The sequence below is a fragment of the Peromyscus californicus genome, unplaced genomic scaffold (assembly GCF_007827085.1).
Source record: "Peromyscus californicus insignis strain IS unplaced genomic scaffold, ASM782708v3 Scaffold_22__1_contigs__length_63687245, whole genome shotgun sequence".
In the NCBI taxonomy this organism is placed as follows: domain Eukaryota; kingdom Metazoa; phylum Chordata; class Mammalia; order Rodentia; family Cricetidae; genus Peromyscus; species Peromyscus californicus.
In genome coordinates this window covers 30043552-30058609 of record NW_026294525.1, presented here as the reverse complement: position 1 = coordinate 30058609, position 15058 = coordinate 30043552, and the positions used below count along the sequence as shown (strand labels likewise).

The 15058-nt window shown below is 46.7% G+C and overlaps 1 protein-coding gene across 3 annotated transcripts in view; it reads right to left on the bottom strand.

Annotated features, from left to right (window-relative positions):
- Positions 1–298: 298 nt before the first annotated feature.
- Positions 299–15058, bottom strand: part of Sgk1 (serum/glucocorticoid regulated kinase 1) — a 129103-nt gene continuing 114343 nt past the window's right edge. Inside the window, exons 1-12 of one of the 3 annotated variants that reach the window (XM_052751166.1) lie at positions 6272–6570; positions 5381–5456; positions 4871–4946; positions 4505–4609; positions 4312–4395; positions 4078–4209; positions 3730–3842; positions 3297–3420; positions 2782–2877; positions 2142–2297; positions 1934–2023; positions 299–1512 (exon numbers count right to left, since the gene is read on the bottom strand). In XM_052751166.1, the coding sequence (XP_052607126.1) occupies positions 1345–1512; positions 1934–2023; positions 2142–2297; positions 2782–2877; positions 3297–3420; positions 3730–3842; positions 4078–4209; positions 4312–4395; positions 4505–4609; positions 4871–4946; positions 5381–5456; positions 6272–6389 (1338 nt within the window). In that variant the 5' untranslated portion in view covers positions 6390–6570 and the 3' untranslated portion in view covers positions 299–1344. Of the gene's footprint in view, positions 1513–1933; positions 2024–2141; positions 2298–2781; positions 2878–3296; positions 3421–3729; positions 3843–4077; positions 4210–4311; positions 4396–4504; positions 4610–4870; positions 4947–5380; positions 5457–5613; positions 5767–6271; positions 6571–15058 lie in introns of those variants that run through there. The other 2 variants (XM_052751167.1, XM_052751165.1) reach the window with 2 other exon arrangements.

Genomic DNA, 15058 nt, shown 5'->3' with positions numbered 1-15058 from the left:
TGTCTAATATGGCTACCAGGTCTTAAGTAGCCTACAGGTGTAGTCTTAAGCAGCTCCCGGAAGAGGAGCTGACCCTTGGTAGGCTGAGGGAAGGGGCTGCTGCTTGGCGGGCTTTCTGAGGGGGCCGGGTCTGCAATGGGAGGAGTGAGACCTGAGCATGGAATGGGGCCCCGAGCTGGAGATCCCCAACGCTTACCAAAGTATTTTCAAATTGATCCATTATTTGCCATATATCCCCATCTGCCAACCCCAGTTTATCAAAATCTAAGAAAGCAACACATGACACAATTTATGCAAATATTTTTCAAGATTTTATTGCAAACCAAAATTGGTTTATTGCACACAAAAAAAGTTGTGTGGTAGGGAGGAGGAATTGTACATATTATAACCATGTTAATTACAGTACATTAAAATGATGGTTTACAAATAAGTCTGTAAGTTTAAATATACTAGTGTTATAACCCAATGTACAGACTTTCTTTACAAGATACATACAATAATCAGGAATGCAAAAAAAAAAAAAACCATAAATAATGCCCATCCTACAGGTGACATTTTAAACAATGAAAACACCAACGGCTTTGACTGACAACTGGGGCATTGGTCCATAAAAACCCTTTCTAAAAATAGAAATATTTGTAGCAGCAATGCTTCCGTTAAGCATCTGGATGCACGTCATTGCAAGACCGTTTCAATAGATTTTAGTTATTAACTATATCTTACAAAAAAAAAACAGTCTACACATAAATTTATCTTCCAAATATGGAAGAAACAAACAATGTCCCACATTGTAGTGTCCTGCAAGTGTCACATTGATGCTTACGACAAAACCGTCTGCGGCCAGGCATGGCACACTCACACACCACTGTTCACGCGGGAAATACACAAGATCAGAAACAAACAAACAAAACCAAAAAACTGAACACTCTGCGATAGGAAAAGCTTTGGAGCTAACAAGATCTCAGAAAAGGCACATTGCAGAATATTCGTGGTCACAGCTCAGACAGACCTGCGGGAGATCCCTCTCAGACCTGCATCTTCCTTCTGACGAGACCAAGGTGTCTGTCTAACTAAGTCGGCGCTCCGACGCTCGCGGGGGAGCTAGCACCACGGTGGAAGGAAGAGTAAAAATGAAAACCTCACGAGCTCACTAAGAGGAGGAGGAGGAGGAGAAGGATGTGCTCTTCGAAAAGCTTCCCTCGAGCAGTGTGCGGCTGCGGCGGCGGGACTGCCTAGCCTCCGGGTGTGCAAATTCTCTTTTAAGATGTCAGCTGGCGACTCCAAAGGCTAACTGAAACACTTAGAAAACACGCAGGGGATCCTTCAGAACCATCCCAAGAGTGTTCAGAGGAAAGAGTCCATGGGAGGGGCGTAGGAGAAGCCCAGGAAGGCTTCGGCGGCTTCCTTGACGCTGGCCGTGATGAGAATGCTGTCTGGGGACCTGCCGATGGAGTTGGGAACTGGCTCCTCAGTAAACTCGGGGTCAAAGTGCCGAAGGTCACTGGGTCCGCTCTGTTACAGGAAAGGGAGACACACTCAGTGTCAAAAAGAAGACGCAGGGCAAAGGATGGGGAATCCTAAGCCCTACAATCCTCCGCTAGAAGCTTAAAACCCTAAAGGCTCCAAAGTTCAGGAGGTATCATTGGCGACAAGGTCTCACTATGCAGCCTAGGCCAGCCTCAAACTGAACCCTGCTTCAGTTTTCTGAGATACAGGCATTACAGGTATGTGTTACGAGGCCGGGCAATGTCTTTAATTAATACATGTATTCATGTTTAGTGAGCTTTGCTTGGGATTAAACAAAACAAAAAACCTTTTCCCCTGGGGACAATGAGTCAGTCTACAGACAGTATCTACTCTTTAAGTTGTGACCTAAAAGAAACCTTCTGGATCTCTCACTATTCTTAGACCAGAAAAACACAAAGATACTCACCACATTTGGGTTAAACGGGGGTGTAATCTTCTTATTAATGAGATCGTCCCAGTTAATTAGGGAGAAGAAAATATGATTCTTAATCTCCATCTGTTGGACAGAAACAAGAGATTCGTTTAGATGGCAGAACTCAATAAAGGGCATGAGGCTGTCAGGTCCGTCCACGTTCGTCCCCAAGGTCCCCTGGCGGCGGGACAGAGGTACTTACAAAGTCTTCCTTGGCACCCAGCCTCTTTGTCCGGTCCTTCTGCAGGAGGCCCTCCAGGAGGTGCCTTGCTGAATTTGTAATGTTTGGTTTCAACTGGAGGGGCTTGTTCAGAATGTTGTCGTACATCTCAGCTGTGTTCCGGCTATAAAACGGAGGCTGGAAAAGGAAGAGAATCCCTTCAGGTTCAACTCAAGTTTCGCCTAGCGAGAAAGCGCTGAACTTAGTATGCTAAGCTGGACTTGGGATACAGTCCCTACCCTGGCTGTTGAAACGTCCATAATTTTGAAATGTCCATTTTACAACCCACACTGAATCGTGTGTGGTCGTGTGTTTGCTGGGGCATGGGGCTGCTACTGCTCAGGTTGGGTGTGGTCCTCTGTAGTATATTGTGGAATAAAACCACTAGTGGGTTGGGGATGCTGCTCAGGACCTGCCCTAAGATTCCCATAATACTACTGAAAAAAAAAAATCCAGAAGACATTGTTTATAAAATGTACTTGAAAAATAACCAGTGTCTCCTTTATTAGCTTTTGATAAGGTTACTGATAGGGACAGGTCGTGGTCACTAAACCTGCACTCAAGTAGATCCACAAATGTTTTTACAGTTGTCATGGGGATGATGCAGGGGTGTGTTACTCACCAGGCCATAGAGCATCTCGTACAAGACCGCCCCGAGGCACCACCAATCCACTGTCCTGTCATACGGCTGCTTATGGAGCACCTCAGGAGCAAGATACTGAAAGGAAACACAGGACGAGAGGTAAGAGAGCCCTCGAAACCAGCAGTCCTGACGGCAAGCATATTCTGGGGTATTTTTTTGGATTGCTTCCTAGTTCAGACCTCTATCCTCTTTGAGGCTAACTGGCCCCCTGTGTGTAGACCGATGTATTTAGAAAGCAACTTAGCAACTAGTGGTCCTATGAGGATCTCTTATGACATGGATCTTACCAACAGCTAGTTAAGGCCTTGGAGATCCTCAGGGTGAATCAAACAATGCATGTATTTTACTTGTACTGAATTGCACTAAGGAATTGCTAAGAGGTTTTTTTGTTTTTTTTGTTTTTGTATTTAAAAGCATTACTACTGTGCATGTCTCTCTTCTAACGTGTGTGTGTGTGTGGGGGGTAGATCAGGCACCAAGTCAAGAGCGCCTACCTCAGGCGTGCCACAGAAGGTGGATGTTGTACCATTGTGTTCAATGTTCTCCTTGCAGAGCCCAAAGTCAGTGAGGACAATGTGTCCCTGGGAGTCCAGGAGAATATTCTCTGGTTTTAAGTCTCTGTGGGAAAATGAAAAGTGGTTGCATAGGTTAATTTCACTTCACGACAAATCCTCTGTAAAGACTGCTAAGGGTATTAGGATCTTTAATCCCTTGCTGCCCCATAGCCAATCACAGAAAGGAGTCCTTGCTCTGCTGTTCTGGATTAGGCACCACCCCCTTGGCTGGCTCCCATGCTAGGAAAAGTTTTAGAAGGGACCAAATTGCACATAATCACATATTTTAAAGACTCCAAAGGCTCAGCCAGCCTCCCCCCCCCCCCCCCCCCCCCCCCCACTTCCCAGCAAGGTAGCCTTGTCTCTGACTTACCTATAAACGATGTTCAGGGAGTGCAGATAGCCCAAGGCACTTGCTATTTCAGCGGCATAGAAGCGAGCCCGTGGTTCGAGGAAGCAGCGTTCCCTCTGGAGATGGTAGAACAGCTACAAGAGACAAAACACAGCGAGGCTGAGTGCGTGGGGTCATTTCATCAGACCTGACACAGAAGCCTGAAGAGAAAGAAGTGGCTTGAAAGAATAGCTTAAAAAAATTAATAATTCTGGTAATCTGCCCCCCACCCCCACCCCAAGTATCTTAAAACTCATCTCAAACCAAAAATGAGCAAGCAGAGAGCCGAAAAACCACAAAACTATCAAGAGGTCTACTCCCCCAGCTCACCTCTCCACCATTAATGTAGTCGAGGACAAAGTACAGTTTGTCGGCAGTCTGGAAAGAGAAGTGGAGGCCCACCAGGAAAGGGTGCTTAACATTCTTCAGTAGAACATTCCGCTCTGACATAATATGCTTCTCCTAGGAAAAAGATGGGAGTCAGTGGAAATCTGAATTTCAGCGTGGCACCGAATCACAGGGTAAATACTATCCCCTAGGCAGGGCATTGGGTCACACTCCTACCTCCTTCTTTTTCAGGATTGCTTTCTTCTGTAAAACTTTGACTGCATAGAAAGCTTCTTCTGCCTTGTGTCTTGCTAGAAGAACCTGAAATGTCAATCAAACAAGTCATTTATTTTTCTATCCTCATCCAGGGAGAATGTAAAAATGAATACATGAGAGAGCATATATTTAAATTTCTCATAATTGAAATTACCTTTCCAAAGCTGCCCTTTCCAATCACTTTCAAAAAATGAAAGTCAGATGGTTTAGCGTGAGGGTTGGAGGACGGACCAAGGTTGATTTGTTGAGAAGGACTTGGCTGGAAAACAAAAAACATCACCCTTTAGCATCTGCGTGTATGTAAGCTGCACACTGCCTACACAGCCTACTGCTAACATAAAACAGTTTACGAAATACGCCTTTCAAAACATTCCAATGACTCAATACTTAAACACTTAATGCCACTTGTTGTGAAGACATTCCTGCCTTCAAAATAATTTTTACAAATGTTGTCTTAACTGACCACTACAGAAATACAGATTCATTTACAATATTCCTCCACAGACATGAGAGAACTTACCGGAGGAGAGGGGTTGGCGTTCATAAGCTCGGGCTCCTGAGGTTGGGAGATTTTCAAAATGGACTGAACTTCAGGGCTGCGGGGATTAAAGAGCCGGTTTAGAAACTCTGTAACTCGCCACCAGAGGGCACACCGACATAAGCGCAATTTCTGACTCAACCGTTCAGTATTTAAACCGAAAACATCCGAATGAATTACAAAAACGTAGGTAAAGAAAATAACCCAGTTAAATATACAAATTAAGGTTTGTTCACCGAGAGGACGTGGATTTCATAAACATGCACGAGAATTAATCTTACATCTCCAGGGCAAGCTCGACCCATGAATTAATACTAATGTTTAAAATGTTCCCAATAAGCTCAATAAGCTCAAGACCAAAAGAGATCTCTCTCTACCCCGGAGAAAAGACGTCGGCTTCCCCGATGAACAAAGTGGTAATAGTAAGTAAATCTTAGCTGCTGGAAAATTTAAACGATTCTTTTTATTTTCTTCAATTACCCCCAAACTTACTGTTTGCATGCATAGGAGTTGTTGGCAATCTTCTGAATAAAGTCGTTCAGGCCCATCCTTCTCTGTTTCATGAAAGCTGTGAATTAAAAACAAACAAAAAAGACAAAAAGGTTTACAGGCGGCTCCGTAACGTCCGACGCCACACGCTAATCTGATCCTGAAACCTTCAAAACCCTCACACGTTTCCACGTCGCCTCTCCTACACAAGTCTCCGGTGCTTTTCCAGCACTCACCGATGAGAATCGCTACCATTCCCCTCATTCTGGAGTAGGTGAGGGTGCTTCGGGCAGCCTCGGTTTTCACAGTCATCGCGCCGATGAGTACGGAGACAGCCCGGAACGGTGAAACCCGCTCAGCCAACAGTGCGCTCCAGCCTCGCGGCCGTCTTTATATACCCTGCGCCGCCGCCGCGGGGGCGGGGCCGGCGGAACAAGGAGGAAGCGGCGCCCCGAGCCCCGCCCACCGCGAGGCCCCGCCCCCGACCGCCGCTCGGGCCGGCGACCGAGACCCCGGCGGATGCGGGTGGCTGGCAGCCTGGTCCTGGGTGAGCCGTGCTGGCCGCCCCGGCAGGGCCGAGGGTTCCGCGGGCTGCACGACCGGAGGACCCCCAGGACCCCCGCGCGCAGCGAGGCACTCGGCCTCCGTCCTCCCGGGCAGAAGGAGGGCACTGGAGGGGTGGAGCGCCCCGGTGATTTTCCATTTGCCCGAGTGGAGCCCCGCTGCGCACGGCTCAGCGCCGACCTCTCTTCCCCTCCTGGGTCTCCCGACCCCGGTGCCCGGCGCGCATCCGCCGGGTTCCGTCCGGCGCCATCCTCCCGTCTCCATCCGACTTCCCCCCACGCATCCCCCCTCCGGAGCCGAGTCCCCCGCGGGCCGGGCGGCGGTGCTTACCCAGTCCGCTCAGCAGGACCGACTCGCTCCTTTTCTGCGCCTCCGCCCGCTTTTTGTGGCGGGGCCGGAGCAAGGACTCGAGCCGAGCCGGAGCTAACGCACCCTGCATCTCCCCCATGGCCGCGGACTGAGGGGCGCGCAGCGGGCGACAGCGACCGGCGAACACTGACGTTTCCTTGAAGGAGCCGCCGTGACTCAGGCCGGCAAGATTTCCTGCCCCAGTCCCAAAACAAACAAATGTCCCTTGTGCACGGCCGAGTCGCTTCCGAAAACGCCTTTTTTGTGCTTTTGGCCAAAACCAAGCAAGGCTGAAAAATCCCAGAACTTGGAAGAGGAGGAAGGAAGGAAGGAAAGAGCGGGGGGAGGGGGGTCAGGAATGTGTAGGGGAGGGGGCGGAAATAAGTCTCTGCACTACAAGAAAAAAAAAGTACAATCTTCATTTCACTTTTTTTTTTCAACTAATCTCCGAGAACATTCTGTCCGTTCCGCATATAATTTTTGTGCCTTGCAAATTTTAATCCTAGCCATGCCAAGAACACGTGAGGAGGTGGCAAGTTAGGGGGAGCAGGGGCTTCGCTCCGGGCGCCGGCCTGGAGTGACCTTTGCGACGTCGACTCCCCGGCCTGGGGACCTGTTCCTCTCCTCACAAGAAAACTGCAAAAAATCGCGTTGCATTGCCTTAAACTCCGTTCGTTGTTCCCCGTCTTTCCTACCCTCCTGAGTTACCTCACGGCGGATCCAAGCCGTCTTAATTTTATAACTTTGCTTTTTCTTGCAAGTTCACATATAACTGAAACCCATTAACTCTTGAAGACCTATCTCAGAAAGCTGAGAACCGAGGGAAGCTGCAGGAGGTAGCCTGAGCTGGTGGTACCTTGCAGTAACCCCGCCGCTGGGGGATGCCTGGCGCTGTAGCCTGACCGCCAACGCGGGGACGCGCGCCAGCGCTGGCTAGGAAACCGGGAGCACCCGGTCGGGGCCAGGGGCGGGAAGGCGGCTACAAGTAAGCAGGACTCTCAGGGCCAGTACCTGGCACTGGCTGGTGCTGTCTGCGGTGACTGCCCTGCCATGACCCCTTGCTGAGGAGAAGGGCCTAGCATTTTAGAGCTGACACACTCCAAAATACCAGTTGTCAAGCCAGGAAAAGCAGGCTAAGCTCTTTTCCCTCCGTCTTGGGCAGGAGTTTATTTTACAGCTACAGCCACCTTACATGCCCTAATGTGATCTCTAGTCTCAGCTGCCTCTTGATTAGTGCTCACTTCAGACAGCCAGAGACCCGGAGAAGGGGACGCACATCCTCTCCCTGGAGACAAGAAGATTTTGCTAAGTCGACACTCTTCAAAACGCCCCTAGGATGCCTGAAATTAGCACTCCAATCTAAAACAAGGTGTAGGCGATTCCAAATCACAGCAACTAGCCCATGCTGGTTTGCCCGTGCTGGAATTCTGCACAAGCTGTGAATCTGTTATTGCCAGTGAGTGCCTCCACAAACCACGTGGCACCAATCATTTATTTAGCCTAGTCCTGTAGTACCCTCACCCGCCTGGTTCCTTCCCCTCTAGAAAACAACGTTTGGTCTGAAAACATCAGTCTCTGCAAAGATGATTACTTAATTTGTTTTAAAACATAAAACCAAGGAGTCTCCCATCAGAGACCCTCCCTAGTCCATCACCTAACTCTCAGAGCTTCCCCCGCGCTTCTCCCAGGTATCTTTGTTTTAGCCATCCCATCCAAACGATGGTACTCAAAACACGAACCTTTCCAGGGGGATCTTAAAGCCTCCTCTTTCATTCTTCACAGTGCTGGGGAGGTGAAGGCTGGGATTACTTTACGGAGTTAGCCTCCAGGCTGGGCGCCTCTGTGAGGCTGGAAGTGCCCGATGACAAGGGAGCACCAGAGGCTGCTGTGGCTGCTCTGCTCTGAGCCCTACTTTATAACTAAAGGGAATTTACATACAGGAAGGGAGCGCGCTGCAAAGTTCAACCCTGGGCTATTTATCCTGCTGTTGCAACACCATCCAGAAAATTACAGTCATCAGCGTCCGGGGCTTATTTCACCAGCAAGACACACAAGAAATGTAACTTAACTGATTATCACCACAAATCAGTCCAGGAAAAAAAAAATTCAAAACACATGCACAGGGTTTGTTCTCCCAGGAATGCTCTCTGGCGTGCATTCCAGAAGGAACATGGAATTCAAGTTAAGAGGCCTCCAAGTGCAATAAGGAGAAGACACAACCATGTATTTGTGGTTGGAACAGAAAAGGACCTATTTGGATGCGTCTCTTTGTCTCCCTGCCCGGAATGGTCAGCGATTGGAGACGGACGGTCTGCTAACCTTATCATTTAACAGAGAGGGAATCAAGTTGTTGAGACTGGCTTTTCTTCCAACCGGATACCTGAAGGGTGGAGCAGGCGCCCCCAGTTCTGTCCCAGCAACCTACTAAGACTTCCGAACAGGAAGGTGACAGACGGCGGCGGAGGGAGGGGGGCGGTTGGGGGGCTGTGTGATGCGCCTGTCAACCGCGCGCAGGCTTGAGGCTGCCCTGTGGCAGCTATTCAACCACTTGATCTATTCTTCCTTCCTTGGTCCAGATAGTCCCCCTACCAGGAGGTTATCCGGGCCCCGTCCCAGTTCCTCCCTGGGCGGGTAAGTGGCCAGAGCTGCCTGATTCACTCAGCTGATGAACGCAGCCTAGAGGGCGATAGAGTTCCCTGGAAGAACTCTAGAAGGTCAGATTGCTTCACGTGCCCCAGAGCGTTGCCCTGCAAGTCCTCCTGCAGCCAGAAAGGACAGAGCTTTGATGTGAGGCTGGCTAGTTAACTACTCTACACTCCCCCAAGCCAGGTCTCACCGATATGCCTCAGCGACATATCTCTAATGGAAATGGTTTACCAAGATGTAAACTGAAATTAAAGGCGTGCTGGGTCTACAGAGCGAGATCCGAGACAGGCACCAAAACTACACAGAGAAACCCTGTCTCGAAAAACAAAAAAACAAACCAAAAAAAATTTTTTTAAATGAATGAATGAATAGATAATAAATAAATATAAATAAATAAAATGCTTTAAAGATATAAACTGAAGCAAAACATTTCCCAGTGCATGTGTCTGTTACTACTTTAGAAAATCTCTTGTTTCTGTTGCACTTGAAAAAAATGGACTGTACAAACACTGAAAGCTGACAGTTTAAAATAACTTACCGCTTAATTCAAAGCCTCACAAATGCCAGTTTCTCCCTCTAGTAGAGGAAGTGGTTTGAAATGCACTAAGTACTCAGCTACATCTTCTCTGGCACTCCTTACTCTGTTAGTCTTGACTACCTAGATATTTCATTGATAACAAGGCAATGCCATTTTATATTACTCAAGACGCTATAGATTCCAGAACAAACGTGTGCACAGTTCAGGCTCGCCGGCCTTTTTTTTTTTTTTTTAATTCATTGGCTAATGTATGTAGAAACCTTTCCTTGGGGCATCCTCAAAACACACAGGAACACCCGAAAACACAGTTATCACTGCAGAGAGCCAGTGAATAGATGCATTTTTGTTGGAGGCTGTCACTGAGAGCATGTCTTTTTATTAAAGGAGTAATCCCCCACGGGAAAAGGATGACAAGTGAGTTGATTCATGACAGCTATTATGGACAAGTGGTGGCTAAGCATCTATTTATGGAGCAGTTTCTATCATAATTATTATCATCCATATTTGTCACTGTCAAAAGTGATATGCATAAAGATGAGAGTGATACAGTAGAAAACTAAGAAGTACACATTATCCATAATAATGTACTTAAGAGTTATTAAAACCCACATGACTACATGGTTTATTATGGAGCTCCCCCACCCAAATGGTAACACCAACGCTCTATATACATTCTTTCTAGAAAGAGAAGGTTTTTGTGTTAATTAGGGGGGACAATGCAAGAAGCCAGTGGGCACTCTTAACTCGGAAGAATGAAAATCTAGGAAGCAGCAAGCAGGTAGGTCTGTGACAGGCTGGAAACACAGCCTCTCATTTCGTCTTTGGGAAGTTGCCAGGGACTGATTTAGCACCACACAATGAACAACAAATAAGGAGTTTAAAAAAAAAAATCAAGAACCCTACCAGCCAGAATAAGCATTTATCACTACATATTTGACAACTTTGTGTTTTATTTTTTTCAGCGCTGGCTGTCCTGGAACTAGCTCTGTATACCAGGCAGGCCTCGAACTCACAAAGATTCTCCTGCCTCTACCTCCCAAGTGCTGGGATTAAAGGCGTGGGCCACCACTGCCCGGCTGTGTTTAACTCTTAAGTTATGCCTGCGAAAAGATGTTGGGGGAAGTTCCTATATGATCATGGAAAATGATACAATAGTTTGACTAGAAAGGGAAATTGGGGAGCTCTTTAAATTAAAATTAAATACTATGTATGACTTAATGTCAAGAGGACTGTGACCTCACTGAAAGCCTTACATACTATTGATATAACTTTATAGCTAGGCATTTTACATTTTAAAAGGCCATTTATCATCTCATACAAACTAATCTAAATGATGAACTGGGGTGTGGCGCCCATGTTCTCTGCCTCCTCTGGCTCTACTTGCTCCAGGGTGAATCCCCTTGTACAGCTTACATCCTTGCAAGTCTCAAAGCCTGGTCTTGGGTACCAGGTAGACCCATTCCTTGAGACATGCATATGGAAGTTGGAAACAAGATAGAGATGCTAATAGGCGCTCCTTTTCACCTCCTAATTTATGAAGAACCCACAGAAAAGAACACCCTGGATATCTGACGGACGTATCTGCCAAGCCGAAGTGAAACTCAAAAGCTTTGATCGGCTCAGTATGGGTCTCTGCTCACATCTTCCCCATCCTGACACTGTGACTGTTCTAGAAAGAAGCTAGAGCAGTTGAGGCCACCCCTAAGGGCAGTGTTCTACAAACCCTGCCCACAGATAGTAGGAAAAAAAAAAAAAAGATAAGATGATATTAGTCCTGGGGAAACCCCTAGCAGGGGTGGCCAGAGAGTTGGTTGATGTCTTGTCATGTACACTAACTTCCTTTTTATCTTGACCCTTCATATTTTTTAATGTCACTTGCACATGATCAGGAGTGACAGTGCATGTTCGTGATGAAAGAGTAACTGGTCACATACTTGGCCCTGCTTGAGGCCTGCTCTTTGCAAGAATTTACACAAGGTGTTCCCTACACCTTAATTTTGTCATCTCTTGAGTGGGGCTTCTAATATCTCCATCCCATAAATTGTGAAAATAAAGAATTTAGCATGTGCCCGCAGCAGGAATCTTAAAAGGTCTTATTAATAAAATCAAACCCAGGAGCCAGGTATTGGGGTGAACGTTGGACGATCAGAGAGACAGAACAAGCCACAGCCAACCTCACCTGGCCAACTTCTCAGCTGATCTTGTTTCCTCAGACTGGAAGCCTCTGAGTCCTCATTCAGAATGAATCTCAGCTGAACTGCTGCTTGAAAGCCTGAAAGCGTAACCAGCCAAATGCTTCTAGTTTCTGGTCCTCACGCCTTATATACCTTTCTGCTTTCTATCATCACTCCCTGGGATTAAAGGCGTGAGTCACCATGCTTGGCTGTATCCTTGAACGCATGGATTTCTGCCTCTGGAATGCTAGGATTAAAGGCGTGTGCTACCACTGCCTATCCTCTATGTAATATTGTGGCTGTTCTGTCTCTGACCCCAGATAAGTTTATTAGGGTGCACAATATTTTGGGGAACACAATACCACCTCATGTGCCTCTTTCAAGGGGGACTTTCAAATGGAAAATATGCTATGCTGGCTATACACACCTTATACACATTACAACTTTATAAACCCCTTCATCTGGGCCACAGATAGGCCTGGGTGCTAGGAATTCCATGCTAATGGGCTGAAAGATTCTCCCATTGTTCTCCGGTTTCCTCTTTTCCCCCATTGTCCCACCCACACAATGCTCCCAAAGATGTCCTATCAAGGAACCGAATGCCATGATAACTGGATAAGTACTTATTTACCAAGTGTTTGAAGTAGAGGCTGCTCCTGGGAGTCAAAATGCAGAGTAAGTGAAAAGTGAACCAAAGGAGGTTTGAATCATTCACCGTTGTTGGAAGAGAATGAATGCCAAGACGGACCTGTTGAAGGGGGTGGAGTCTGGAAGGTCAAGGAAGGCCTGCATGTTCCCAAGGAGGTTTTCTAGGTCATCCTGGCTGTCCCTGGTCTCATATCTTTCCTCTGTCAGATCTTGGTGGAACATGTCTCCAGTGGCACTTAGATCAGGGTTATTATAAGAAGACTGCACACAAAAAGGCCATGGGCTGTAGTTAAGTTGAATAACACTTACTCAAAAGTTTAGGAGACTTTCCAGATCTAGCTATTTTTCCTAAGGTCTAGCCGTGTCCTGATGTCACTGAAATACAACCTGGGACAGGGTCTCATGTAGCCTATACTGGCCTATACTATTAGCCAAGGATAACTCTGAACTCCTGATTGTTCTGCTTCTACCTCCTGAATTCTGAGATTACAAGTGTGCAACCATCACGTCTGGTGTTGGGGACCAAACAGTAGTCATCTGGAGTTATGACAACTGAAGATGAGAGGTGAAGGATACACACAGGGTGGGGGATATAAATGAAAATCACCTTTTCTCTTCCATTTTTTTGTTTGATTCAAGCCTCCAGCCAACAGCAGGTAGACACACTTCCCACTCAATCCACCCACTCCTATGCCACCTCTGAAAACACTCTTATAGATACATCCCAATTCTTTAGATAGCCCTTAATTCAGTGAAGGGGACAATTAACCATCAGAAATCAATCTGTTGTCAATCTAAAACGCATACAGAGCTCTTGAAACCATGCTTAACTTCCAAATTAAAGACGACAACAACAATGTAATGGCCTTACCTAATGAGATACACCCATCCTGTGTACAATCAAAAATGCAATAATCCCTTCTCCAAAAGAGATGGTCTTTAGTCTTCCTGACATCCTATGCCTTAAATAAAACACTAAGTCAGTATATCTTAGGTTATGTGAAAAGGGAGGAAGGAGGAGTGAACCCCCTTGATCAATATACCCACCCTATATTCACACAGAGGTAGTCTTAATAAAACGTGAAGAACAATGGATGGCAGTAATTAATGGCTCTCTCTGTATAGTTGGAGTTTACAATCGCTTTCAATATGATGTTCCATAGTCCCCCTTTCCTCAGTAAACTTTTTTTTTTTTTTTTTTTTTTTTTTGGTTTTTCGAGACAGGGTTTCTCTGTGTAGCTTTGCGCCTTTCCTGGAACTCACTTGGTAGCCCAGGCTGGCCTCGAACTCACAGAGATCCGCCTGGCTCTGCCTCCCGAGTGCTGGGATTAAAGGCGTGCGCCACCATCGCCCGGCTTCTCAGTAAACTTTATACTGTGCTTATTTTGTTTTTTTAAACTGGGAGGGTGGGATAACCTTCACTGCTGAAGGGTCTGAGCATTTCATATCTCATCCCGGATTGGGTTATCATTTTCCAGACTTTAAGCTGGGGATAAAACACTGAGAGCTTCCCTGTAAGAGCTCCTGTACTTCAGACATAACCCACTGTGGAGTACTCTTCCACTTTCCCCTCAGTGGGCCAGATCAGTAACCCCCATCAATACTGTAACCCCCTTCTTACCCTGTGGACGTAGAGACATGAAGGGTCCAAACTGGCCAGCCAGCTGGTTTAACTCCCAGTTCAATGGAATTTTTATTGTGTCTCCTGGTGGAAACATTTTTTTTCCTCTGGAACTGAGATATCTAGGCCAACAGAGCATGAAGTTACAGAAATAGGAAGTCAACTTTGACTAGTGAGTCATTGGTGGTGTTATTTCCATTTTCAACCCTCCATCCCTTGGGCTGATGACCATGAAACCCTAGCTACGGGAGAAACAGTACCATATACAAGATGTTTATTCAGAACACATACAGTGCCTTACTTACTGTTCTGTTCCTATGAGGAGACACCATGGCCAAGGCACTTTATAAACTAAAACATTAGCTGAGGCCTGGCTTACAGTTTCAGAGGGCTAGGCCATGATCATCACGGCAGGAAGGAGGCAGGCAGGCATGGTACTGAAACCGTAGCTGGGAGCGTTACATTCTGATCTGCAGGCAGCGAGGAGAAGAGAGAGAGAGAACCTGGACCTGGCATGGGTTTTTAAAACCTCAAAGCCCACCCCAGTGACATACCTTCTCCAAAAAGGTCACACCTTCTAATCCTAAACAGTTCCACTAACTGGGGACCAAGCATTCAAACATAAGAGCCTATGGGGGCCATCCCCATTCAAACCACCACACACCGCCTTTGAAGAACCTTGCCCCAGCCTGCTGAGTACCGTCCCGTCATTGTGACTGAGATTTCAGGTCACACCAGTGTTCCCTCACTAAGCCAACTGCCTCAGGATGATGGGAAACACGTTTAAGGGTGGTAGATTCCACCAGCACAAGCTCATTGCCGTAGCTCTTCAGTTGTGATTGTGAAGTTCTTTGTCAGATGAGCAGGACAGAGGATAAGGTGTGTAATCTATGATGGTAGAGCTTCAGCAGAAGCAGTGTGTGGAAGGAAAGTTTACTCTACATCCAGAATGTCTGTTCCCATTCAGACAAAAACATTACCTTGTCTATGGTAGAAGTGATTAAATAGAATCAGCTTGCTGGGAGATAGCTGAATTATTACTCTGGGGAATGGCGCCATATTGGGGATTCAACTGGATCCCTTCTGCTAACATTCTACCATCATAGACTTATGATAGACCTCAGTAGTAGTCAAAATCAGAG